The 13,125-nt window shown below is 39.7% G+C and overlaps 1 protein-coding gene across 3 annotated transcripts in view; it reads left to right on the top strand.

The window, feature by feature from the left end:
• OLA1 (Obg like ATPase 1) overlaps positions 1-5,433 on the top strand; it is an 88,295-nt gene extending 82,862 nt beyond the window's left edge. For all 3 annotated transcript variants that reach the window (XM_035135106.3, XM_035135114.3, XM_035135097.3), the window contains exon 11: positions 4,908-5,433. In XM_035135106.3, the coding sequence (XP_034990997.1) occupies positions 4,908-5,009 (102 nt within the window). In that variant the 3' untranslated portion in view covers positions 5,010-5,433. The remainder of the gene's footprint in view (positions 1-4,907) is intronic.
• Positions 5,434-13,125: the final 7,692 nt, after the last annotated feature.

Raw genomic sequence — 13,125 nt, 5'->3', positions numbered from 1 at the left:
ATGTCAATGCTAAAAATAGAGCACAGACATACTGTTTATATTTTGGCAAGAATTAAGATACAGTTAAAGATATGGCATAATATGATATGACAGTCACTAGGACAAATGTAAACATTAAAGAGCAAGCAATAACATTTAATGTTTCAGACTGGGCAATAATACTAACCATTTTAACTTTATTATTGCAAACTGCATAAATAGTAGCATATATAGCAGTTAGATCATTTTCAGACAGTTAAAGAAAGATAATATGTATCTGTTTGTTCTGTTACATCTGTTTGGTGTAACAAAACTACAGTTCTTTGGCAAATATTTAGGGAAGTGTTTTATATACAGCATGAATGGGATATGATCTATTCTGTTAAAATGGTTAACCTATTTGTGGATTGAATAAAACACATGAACACATAATTAAGCAGGTAATTTCTGAAGTGTAATAAGCTGCAAGATTTTCGTCTAACTGTAGCATCTGAGAACGTTACTTCCTGATTGTTTCCTTTATTATTATTTTCTTTATTGTAGCCACATAAATTAATGAGAAGGGAACACTTATTCTAACAGATGGTTTGTATGTTGCCTTACCTTTATGAAGATGGGGAGTTTCATCTTCTTTCCCAACACTAGAGGGCAGAAACTGATTAGGTGCCCAAAGTTGTGCCCTGCTAACAGCCCATAACTGTGTTGTTATCAGATAATAACAGATACAATCAGATTTAGATCTTACTAAATCTGGAGTTAAATAACCACATTTTTGTTGTTGCAATATGGTCCTCTCTTTTCAGAAGGACGTTTCTTTTCCTGCTGTTTGAAACCTAAATGAGCAGATGAGTCTTTTAAGGTGGACTCGTTTGGGCTTTCCTATAATGTTTGCTAGCAGTGTAAAAAAGAAGAAGAAAAGAGTTCAAATTTGGCAATATTCAAAGCATTCTATCAGAATGCATTAAAGGGTTTAGAAGATTGTATCTCATTGTCTTCTGTTTGATAGCTTTTAAGGTATGCAGTAACATAATTTGAAATGTAGGTTATTCTCAGTAGTGTCACTAAAGAAGATTGTGCTGAGCAGCAGGGTTTTAATAGGTCTGTTTGAACCCCGGGAAGTGTATGTGATGCGGGGGAGGGGAATCCCATTATAATTGGTTTGTTGTGGCATGGAAACCACCTTATAAAAGTGAAATTGAGCTCTAGCCAAACAAGTAAAATGCAGCCATAAATAAATCTCACATTATTTTGAAGCCAGGAAGCTTATTTAAATATCAAATAATAAATTATACAAAACACACACATTACTGTTAGTTACTAATGTGAAAAATGTTTCATAAAAGGTGCCTTGTGATCACCTAAAATTCGCTGAAGACTTGTCTGTGTTTTGATCCGAATATGAAATAAATTTGCCTTGCTTAAAGAAATCTTGTAAAACTGCAAATCTCAAAATATTTGTAAGCTGGAAATCTGAATAGTTAAATAAATAAGCATGCAAGGTACCTCTGTAATTTTTAACAAGGCACACTTTTAAAATGCAGAGCTCTTGGAGTGTATGTTTGGGAAAGCTAGGCTTTACATTGGAACAGATTGTGATTGTAGACAATACAGGCCACTATTTATTTCTGTTTATATATCAAAGCTGATTTTGGGAGTTCCCAGATTTGGCTGAAACAACAGTGGTCATGGCTGTTGGTTGCTTTGTATGTTATGAAGCTGATCGATTTTCAAGTTTATTTTGTGTGTGTCGTAACACCAGTACAGCATAACTAATTTAATGCCAGTGCTGTGAACTATACACTGAATAGCTCTGTGTGGGCTTTGTAGTCTACAGGGATATCACATTATTAGCAATCATATCTGCTTAGGCAAAGCTGGCTTCTACAGATGGCTGCTTTCAAGTGCAAATGAACTGGTTAGACGTGTCTTGTTTAATACATACTCAAGACTCACAAATGGGTATTGATTTTTTTTCCCCAGTCAGTGTTTCTGATAGCAATGAAAATGGATTAAATGGCCTCTGGGGAATTTAAAGGAACACAGCCACTTTTAATTAATTGTGAACTGGTAGCTAAAATACATAATACTTGTATTAGTATGTCAGAATGTATTTCATTAAAAGTGACTATGCCCACTTTGCGAAAGCAATGAACACAGACACTTTGAACAAAACAAGCTTATTCCAAGAATGCTTGTACATTAAGCGACTCTACAACAGAAAAGCTAATAATTTCCTGGCCATTGGCTAGTTTTACTGGTGGGACTTAAAGTTGGCTGCCAGCAGGTCCTGTGGTGGTTTACTGTTTCACCACCCCCACCCCCAATTCTCTCAGATCCTCCTCCTCCTCCTCTCCCTGTAGGAAAGAGAGGAAGGACTGACAAAACAGCCTTGCCTAGCGATGGCATGATAGGTCTCATCCTGGCCAGATAGTCCAAACCTTATAGAAGTGCACAAAATCTTGTTGCCTCATCCAGCTGGGTGCTTCCTGTTCTCCTGGGTTGCCAGACCCAGAAGCAAGACAGTGAGGAACCTTGGGATCTATACCTGAATGAGGATGTACACACATGAGATAAAGAAAGCCAAGTGACCCAGCCTTACCCTTTTATATGCCTCTCAGTTGCCAACCCCTACGAGAGATCGGGACTTCCCTTCTGCATTGCCTGACATGGTTTCAGGGATAGGAAAAGGAGGCTTGTGAAATGAGGCTGTAACACACACACACACACACACACACACACACACACACACAGCCCATGTATTGGAACTCTTGGGCCACCAGATGCAAGTGTTGAATTGTATAACCTTAAATTTGATCCATTTGTAAGCATTTTCTACATGTCACTAATTAAACGAATTACTCCTGACTTTTGGCATGGGTGTAGTCTTCGCAGTCAGAATACTGCTATGCCTATGTTATCAATAAAATGTGTAGAAGACTGTTAACTTAAAACAGTTAGAACTTTGACTAATTCTGTAGTAATAAATGTGCTGTCATGGGTTAAAGGCAGCTACTGCAGCACCCAATGCTCATGGAATAGTGCGTCTTTCCTCAATATGGCGCCCTCTGAATGTTGTTGGACTGCGGCTCACATCAGTCCCAGTCGGCATGGCCAGTGGTGAGGAATCTTGGAATTTGTAGTCCCAACAGTATCCGGAGGGCACCCAATTGGGAAAGCCTGGTGTTATGTGTTGTTTCTGAGATGCTTCTCAGTGCAGTCCTGTACAAGTCTACTCAAAAAGTAAGCTCTGCTGAGCTCACTGGGACTTTCTCCCGTGTAAGTGGGTATTGAATCAAGAACCTGTATGTAGCATGTTGGACATATAATATGGCATAATGTCAGATTGAGAACAATAGTAGCAAGTTTACAGATCTCTATAATTCCTGTCACTGAAGTACAAGAAGTAGCTTGTTTTGAAAAGCCATTAGCTTCACAGAACACTTTTCTTAAAATTATTATTGTCTAGTCCCATAGCTGCCAGTAACTTGTATTACTTAAAGTCCTGCCAATAGATTGTTATAAAGGTTGCCTCTGGAAACTGCTGGATAAGAATGCCTTGTTTCTAGTTTTGGCTTTAAATTGTAAAGTTTTGGTTTTTTAAAAAAAAATTATTCACTTACTTTGCCTCTTTACCTTATTTGCAATGGTCCATGCTTTCCCTTCAGTACTTAGAATCGTTTGCATAAATATTTTAGGTCATAGAGAAAAAATAATCAGTCCTGCATAATAAATTCATTCGCTGAAATACTGATTGCAGGTGTGTGATATAGATTTGTGGACAGGCTCCGTGTGGATTTATTAATGCAAATCTCATCTGCTTCTGGTTGCGTTACAACCTATCCATGCTAACTCACGAGGTAGATCTTGGCCCACTTGCTTCCTTAAAATTCATTACTGGCACACAGACTGGATCCCAGATACGTATTACCCCCAACATGTATTTAACATCATCACATTAAGATGCTTATTCTGCTCTTCCGTTTTTTAAGTTGGGTTGTTTCCAGAAATAATAAATGCCAGTTTATTATCTGCACCAACCAAGCTTCTTCCTTTGTTGAGTCCTCACCTTGCCTGTTCCTCATTTGATGCTCCCCTCTCAGCATGCTGTAGGAATCACAGGACCCAGTAAGTTATTCCCTCTCTGCCATAGAGTATGAGAACTGAAAGTGATATTGTATTGGCTCCCAAGGTACCTTTCGACTATGAAAAACAGTGGATGTTCATTCTCAAAACCTATTTATGGTTTGAGTGTCTTCACAAGAACCTGCCCCCCCATTATACACTGTTTCTTATTCAATAATGCACCCACAATATATTGTGAAATAGTATCTGCAATATGAGTCCCATTCATTTTAGCGCAAGAGAACACAGAAGAATTCTCCTTCCACTCATAGTTCTTTGGATCCAATGATGTTTCCGCATCCCTCAAGGAAGGGGATTGGCTGTTTTTAAATTGCATGCTGCTTCATTGACAGAGGGGAAGAGAAATATATTTCCTTAACCAATTTAGTCAAGACATATTTACTCTTGTTGATTGAAAATAACTCTTAAAGTGCTGGCTCTTTATCTTTCTTTATCAAGAAAACTATAGAATTTTTTTTTTCCAGGAGAAGTGTAGGGAGGATTTAAAAATACCTTCTGTTAGCTGTTTTTATTTTAATATAAAATAAAATAACACCTTGCTGTTTTGAGGGACCCAAATCAAATGCACAATTGATATTACATGAGAAAATCTCAATGTTGTTTTCACTATCAGCAGTGAGGAATAAATTGTGATTATATATTTGTCAATCAAATTCTGCCCAAGTCAAGAAGTTTGCAGCTACCAAATGTTTTTCTGAGCGGATGGTATTTTATTCAAAATACGCACTGCATTTCAAAAACTTGCATCATTTTAATGCAGTAATCTATTCTTCTATCTCTTCTAGGCTGCTGGGAAATACAGACAGCAAGGCAGAAATTACATAGTTGAAGATGGAGATGTTATCTTCTTTAAATTTAACACACCTCAACAGCCTAAGAAGAAATGAATATCAGAGCTGTTCATTACTCAAAATTAAACTCTGTTACTTTAAAAAGCATATGGGTTTTTTATTGAGATAGGGATATCTTGAAGACAAAAAAATAAAATCTGTATACATAAGGACAAATAACCCCCACAAATGAAACCCCTTGTGTTTGTTTTGAGTTGAATTATGACACCTCCAGTGAATATACAGGTTCACTTAAATGTGAACAGCTCTGCATTTCAAATGATTAAGACTACTCCAAATTGCAGGAGCTTTTCAGGAACCATATTACTCTCATGATACTTCATTAATCTCCATCATATATGCCAAGCCTGACATGTTTGACAGTGAGGACAATATGGCTTGCTCCTTTTTGAATCTACAGATAATGCATGTTTTACAGTACTCCAGATGTCTACACTCAATAAAACATTTGACAAAACCAGCCTCTGTGTGTTTGGGGATGTCTGTATTGACTGAATGTGGTGTGCTGAATGTGATATGGCGCCTGGCGAATGCTGATTACAGAATTTTAAGGGATGTGTATGAAACAGTAACTGTCAGTGTGGGGCAGCTGCAATTGTATCTTAAGAGGGAGCCTTTCATTGGAATCAGATGATTAGGATGCCAATGATTTGTCTCAGAAAAGTTAATGCATTTGTAGATTGCGACTATCTTCAAGTGGGTGTCTAATACGATAAAAAGATACACAGTTTAAGTGATTTTGAGAGAGGGCAAAGATTGTGTGCTTAAATCCTATACTTTCAGCTCAAGTGAGCAACAATATTTTGAGCATGGCTTTCTTTGAAAATAGTCAGATTGTAGTGCTTTAATGTGATGTGTTCTTCCCCTTCAAGAAGCAGGACTGAAAAGAAAGAGGCTACATTGCTTTCCTGGTTTTGGTATTTGGTATTTCCAGTGCCATGCTGAAACTGTAGTCAAGTCATATGAGTTGTAGAAGAATGAATTGATGAATGGGCTACAAAAGTTTTAACTATGTGTTCATTTCAGCCTCTGGAAGTACTGCAGTTCATTTAGATAATTTGGGGAAAAACACATACACATTGGAGTGAAAATTTTAATCAGGCCCCAAGGGGATATAAAGAAAAGATTCTCAAGACATACAGAAATTTCTCAAGTCATACATCTGCAGGCATTCAGCCTGGAAGAAATGTTTCCATAAAGATCCACATATTTGTGTATAGGAAACACTAGTGATGTCACAAGCACCCAGCCTGCTCTTGTTATTCTAGCAGTGTTCATTTAGGCTTCTCTTTGCAGCAGACCAGACTCTAGATCAAAGTCCATGATGCCATAAAGCTACCTATTGTAAAATACGGGCAACTGTGCCTGAGTGGCATTTGATACAGGAAATCTCTGTGTGTCATACAGATGGTGTCTTTTTTGTCACTGTGGGGAAGAAATAGCAATTTACTGTATATGAAAAAAGGGGAAAGATCACACTTAAGATTTCCAAAGAACAGTATTTTCAGATTTATTTATTTTTAACCAACATGCTCTATTACAAAGCATGTTACAGGTCTGATTTTTTCCCTCCCCTTAAAAAATAAATATAAAAGTGTATATTATGACCTCCACCCCCATCATCCAGCCCAGACACTCAGATCCAGCTCCTAGGGCCTTCTGGTGGTTCCCTCATTGTAAGAAGTGAGGTTACAGGAAACCAGGCAGAGGGCCTTTCCAGTGGTTGCACCCACACTGTGGAATGCCCTCCCAGCATTTGTCAAACAGATAAACAACTAATGTGATCTATTCCCAATATCTGCCTCTTGGGATGGGATGCTTTCACCCCTAACTATTTCTTTCTCCCTGCCCCTGTTCTTTTGTAACTCAAGAACTGGAAATGAGACCTACCTGGTGCAGGAGCCAAACAGTCAATCTTCTTAAGCCTTGAGCCAAACCCTAGTTTTAAAACCCAAAGTAGCAATTCCATTTCAACCCCATTCAGTACAGAGATGGGTGCCCTCAGTTCAATTTCTTCTTCCAAATACCAAGCAGGCTTACGAACAAAAACATAGGATCATGGAACCAGTATTTTCAAAATTTAAAATGCACAAAGGTATGTTCTAAGCAGTCACTAATAGCAATAATACCTGTGGGTAAGTAGTAAAAAAGGTAAAGGAACCCCTGACCGTTAGGTCCAGTTGTGGACGACTCGGGTTGTGGTGCTCATCTCGCTTTACTGGCCGAGGGAGCTTCCCGTCGTCATGTGGCCAGCATAACTAAACCGCTTTTGGTGAACCAGAACAGTGCACGGAAATGCTGTTTACCTTCCCATCGGAGTGGTACCTATACAGAAAGCTTTGTGATACAAGTTTTATATAAGTTGTGCTGTGGTTTCCTATAATAAAACTTCCAGAAGAAAAGAAGAAATATAGCGTAGCTGAGATAGCTTTTAATGTCCAGTCTGTGGCCTAGAGTCATGTGGCAAAAGCTATCCAGCAGGTTACCGTCTCATGGCTTTTTCTGCCTGAGCTGCCAGGGCTAAAGCAAAGTGCAGAAGGCTCTCAGCTCTCAGCAGGTAAGGCTTTTGCCCATAGCAGAAATTGCTGGGCAATCATGACCGTATTATTATAGCTTTGAAGGGAGCTCATTTAAGGCATCACAGCTTGAGCATCCTCATTGATACAAGAATCCAACATAATATGAAAAGAAACATTTTGCAAGGATGCAAAACAAGGCTTTCTTATTGCCACAGTTTCAACGTAACTCACCCTGAAGTCTTTTGACCTTACGGAATTAGCTTGTCTCCAGCCAAACTGCCTTTTGCATTCATGGTGAATATTGAGCTTACAAAAGCAGGTTACCAGGCACAGATTTGTTCAGAGGCTAGAAGGGTGAATGGCCAAAGTCAGTGGGAAACATTCAACATTAGTGATTTAAAGAGAACTATTCCATACACTTTGAGTCTGATGGTGCTGAATGACTTGTACCAGCTGTGGCTTAGTTAAGCAGCGGCTAAAGCTGAAATCATGGATCCCACCTGTACTCTATTCTGTCATGATGGATGCTTTAATTGAGATTCCTGCATTGCAGAGGGTTTGACTAGATGAGCCTCGGGGTCCCTTCCAACTTTACAAGGCTATGATTCTAAGCTGAAAACCTGCAGGCCTTTGTCCCCTTTCTGATATGAGGACTATGAGATGAAAGATGGCAAGATTCCTCAGAAACCACATGTGGTTTTCCTCTTTACTAGATTTTAGCAGATTGATATAGATAGACTATGTATTTATTTTATTATTATTATTATTATTATTATTATTATTATTATTATTATTATTATTTAATTCAATTTATACAACGCCCTATACCCAGATGTCTCAGGGCGGTTCACAAACAAGACCACAACATATAAAATCAAACCAAAAACAATAACCCTCCCCCCCACCAAAAAAAGGAACCATGTTCTAAAAGGGTGTTGGATGTCAATAAGATGAAACAAAGGCCTGGTTAAAAAGGAATGTTTTTGCCCAGCGCCTAAAGGTGTGTAATGAAGGTGCCAGGTGAACTTCCCTGGGGAGAGCATTCCACAGACAGGGAGCCACTGCAGAGAAGGCACTGTTCTCATGTTGCCACCCTCTGGACCTCTCAAGGAGGAGGCACATGAAGGAAGGCCTCAGAAGATGATCTCAGCGTCCAGGTAGGTTCATATGGGAAGAGGTCCTTGAGGTATTGTGGTCCTGAGCTGTTTAGTAGGCCCTTGTAGCTTAATCATTAGTTCACTGTGAACTATATCTTATATTTTTAAATGTGGGACAGTAGCACCCTCCGGACCTCTGCTTTATCCTCGGTATTCTTCTCGGTCATGCCCCCTGACCAGCCCTGTTCACACCTTCATGTGCTTTTGCCCTGGTGAAATGCATCCTTGAACTCTGGTCGTGTCTTCAGCTTGCCTGGCTGGAAAGATGTTAGTGTCTGCAGAAATCTGTGACTTTGTAGTCTACAGAGCTAAGAGTTGCACCTGTTGTTTTGCCTCTTGCTCCAGCCCTGGCATGTGGGCCCCAGAAGATTGCACTTGAAAGCTAAAAAGGGTTCTCTACCCCTGCTTTAATGGAATACTACTTACATGTTCAGTCCAGTACCAGTCATCTAAGATAACAACTTAAGCCCCCAAGCTTAACTGGACGGCACACAAACCAGGGAAGATCTAGTTACTCTAGCTGTGATTTATCACAATTGTAAGACCTACAAAAGAGAGCTTCTATTTTTATATAGCATCTGAGAGGATGTGACATGAGAGCTTTCGTAAATTTGCATTACAGTGATACCTCGGTTTAAGAACAGTCCTGTTAAAGAATGATTTGGTTTACAAACTGCAAAACCAGAAATAGTGTCTTGGTTGGAGAACTTTACCTCGGTCTAAGAACGGAATCTCAACGCTGGAAGGGCACCGGCAGCAGGAGGCCTCATTAGGGAAAGCGCGCCTCGGTTTAAGAATGTTTTGGTTTAAGAACAGACTTCTGGAACGGATTAAGTTCGTAAACCGAGGTGCCACTGTATATTCTGAGTTTCAACAAGCATGAGGAGCAGGATTTGGGAGTATTCTAGTGCTTCATTGGTCCCCTGGAAAGACTCCCATCCTGACTCTCCCATTCCTTTGCCCCCCATCACTTTCTAGCAGTAGATATCACTGCACCTTTCGCTGAAGAACAACACAAAAAGTGGAATAATATATTTTGTTGAAACAAAGTATTGTTTTATAAGTTTTAAAGCCCATTTTCTTAATAAGCTATAGGTGTTCTGAGCAAAAATAACAGCTATTTTAAGTCAGGGCTGTTCTTAACAAAGCTGTCTCATGCTCTTTTGAACAAAGGATCTGGAAGGTGTGAATGAAGAAGGGTAAGCTGAACTGGAAGCGATCTTCCTTTTTGCTCAGCGGACCCAAGTATGTAGACACATTATACATTCTTGTCTCTTCTCCCCTGCCCCCTTTCTCAAACCAGCAGGAAAGCGTAGAAAAACTCCCATGGTTTAGTTTAGTTTGTGTTTTGTTTTTAATCTCCAGTACTGTTGAGTTTTACAGGACCGTTTAAGGTACGAAAGTGACTCCAAATGAGTGAATCGTAATATTATCACAGCAGGAGATAAATCAGAAAGCACACCGAGGTAAAGAATCTTTTCGGGTCAAGCTAAGTATGGCCACGTGACTGCTACTATAATCTCTCTCAAGAACAAAGGCAGTGCCTGAAAATTGTAAGTAATGCATGGTTGTCTGATCAATAAATTATAAAGACATCAGCTCTCTCAAAGCTGAATTGAACATGTGGGCAATGGCACGTTAGCTGCCGTGAGTGGAAAAACTAGATGTATAGGATTGGAGAATATGAAATAATTATGCCCCAGAGCTGTCCTCCTAAGGAATCCACAGCACCAACTGGCTGGAGATCGCACAATCACAGGTGTAGCTTTCAAATCACATAGCAACCATGGCTGAGAGCGATTCCCAGCCTTTTCAAACTCTTAGAATTCATACAGCGACAGAAGTGAAACAGCTGTAAATGCAGCCAGCGTCTACTTTGGAGAATTCCACGGTGCTCCTTTCTGTTACAGCTGGGAAATCTCTGTCCAAGGTATTTGCCATCTCTGCTTTTCCTGTGTGTGCGGAAGTAGTTTCTGCGACAGTGTTGAGCTTCAAAAAGAAAGGTAGCTATAAAAGAACTGTGAGGCCGGAGTTATAAATCCGAATGTTAGTTCTAAAAGCAGTGCCACCCATGAACCCAAAGGCCAAACTGTAACTATAAAAAGAGGTGCTACCCTTACAATGTGGACAGTCATGCCTGCCATTTCCCTGATAATTCTTCAGCGCCTACCACTCAAGGCATTGCATTCTACAACTTCTGGAAAAAATATTTTTACTTAGATTACCTCTTTTTACAGGTGCCTTTGTTACAGGTGCCTTCATGCCTTTGTTATGTTTAGATTACTTGCAAGATCTGGATTACAGACTGATTCACACAGCTCTACCCAAATTTTACCCCCTTGTGATATAGTAAGAGAAACATATTTTGTAAAACAATACTGTAACTTTTTTGCCATGTAGTGTTGAACCCTGTACAAGGAAAATGGGAGACGATTCCAAATCCTTTTGTTTTGCAGTGTGACGGTAGAAAAATGAACAATTCAATTTCAGATATTCCAAGTGTCCCTATTTTCCAGGGACATCCCTGATTTAGAGAAGCTGTCCCAGTTTCTGATTTGACCCCGGACTGTCCCACTTTTCCTTTGGATGTCCCTATTTTCATTGGAGAAATGTTGGAGGGGATGGAGTTATCCAACCCCCGCCCCGAGCTGTCTGAAGGCAATCCTGAATAGAGAAGGTTTTTAAAAAGATGTTTAATGTTTTATTATGTTTCTATGTATGTTGGAAGCTGCCCAGAGTGGGTGGGGCAAACCAGCAATATGTGTGGGGTATAAATAGTAAAATTATCATTATGGAATGGGACTCCTTATTTTCATCGGGGAAATGTTAGAGGATATGCAATTTGTTTTTAAGATATACAGATCTATTCATTTCTGATGTGCTGCAATTAAATAAAAAATAAAAACCTTCCCCCATCCTTAAAAATAATAAATCCTCAGGTTATCTTACTAGCTGAGCATTATAACAAGCTAGCAATTTCCATTATGTCCTATGGCAGCATTCCTAATCTTGTGATTCCCCCCCCACTCCCTCCATAGTTTCTTCCTGAAATAGCTTCAGCCAATCGGCAAAAGAGAGACAAAGGAACAATTGATTTGTCTGATCTCTCCTGTTCTCTGATTTGTCCAGCCTCTCTCTCCCCTCCCTCTGACCGTGGTTTCCTGCCTGAAAATGGCTGCTGCGGACCAGCAAAAGCGCAAACAAGGAAGTGGGCAAACTCTAGCTGTTTGGATATCTGAATCTGCGTGTGTATAGTGAGGTTTGGACATAATTCTTTATGTTTGGATAACTTGTTTTTTTTTTTTGCACAATGTGTGAGCAGATAGTGAGACCTGCACGTACACCCAATACCACCTTATATTTTAAATTTAAGCTATTATCTGACGTGTATTTTTCCTCAAAGCACAACCGTGTTTGAAGGAGGAGGACTTGCTAGGCTTCTAACACTCAGAGAAGGCAGACAGAAATAACTGACATCCCTCCCTGGCGTAATAATAATAAAAAAAGCAGAGGGGCACCAAGTGAAAATCCAAAACGACTTTAATTATAGCAGACTTTAATTCTATGCACCAGGAATGGGAAGCGTTTTTTTCACCGCCCAAGGGCTACATTGTCTTCTGGGCAATATTTAGTGGTGGGTGGTTCCAAAGGCAAAAGTGGGTGGAGCCCCTAATGTATATTTTACATTACATTACATTTATGTTGTTTCTAGATAGACTCTATCCAGGCAAGCAAGAGGCCTATCGGAATTCAAGGCCAAAACACCCAGGGAGGTGAAGCAAGGCCCATGAACTCAATGGGACTTGCTTCTGAGTTTTCATGCATAGGATCGCACTGTTAAGTCCGCTTTTCACATGCTCCAAATTAGCAACAATGCATGTTTACATTTCTCATTCACGGACATGTTTGCAACTCTCGAGCAGATATTCTTTGTTTGTTCTTCCCCCCTCCTCCCTCATAAATAGAAAAGCATTCCTGCTGCGCCCCCCCCCCCAATGCTCTGTATCATATTGGTAAGTTATAAAAGAGACATTTGTTCAACACATACCTCCTTTTCTCAGGTCCAAGGGTCAAGTTTCTGAACTGCGGATTCCCGCTGAGTTTATGCTTCTAGCCACGGCCACTGTCTGCACAAAGCAAGGTGGAATACCTCCTCCATAAAGATTATGCTTGCATTTCATGCCTTTAGAGATGTCATTGAGTTATTATTTCCAAGGCATCTTTAACCACTTGCCATCTCTACGCTTTCTGTGCTTCTGATTCTCACTGGATGGAAATCATTTGGTTTTGGTGAATAGCGGGGGGTTGTGGTCTGTCTTCTTCTTTTTTAATACATAGAAATATATAGATTGATATTTTTTAAAAAAGCAGATAACACAACTTACTTCGTAATAGCTTCATCTTTAAGTTCATGCAAGTTTGGGGGAGTTGTAAGTGTCGATGGAGTGGCTCTACGATTCACTGAGTGATACAAGA

This window comes from Zootoca vivipara, chromosome 1 (assembly GCF_965207765.1).
Source record: "Zootoca vivipara chromosome 1, rZooViv2.hap1.1, whole genome shotgun sequence".
Classification (NCBI taxonomy): Eukaryota; Metazoa; Chordata; class Lepidosauria; order Squamata; family Lacertidae; genus Zootoca; species Zootoca vivipara.
This window is presented reverse-complemented; position numbering and strand designations above follow the sequence as displayed.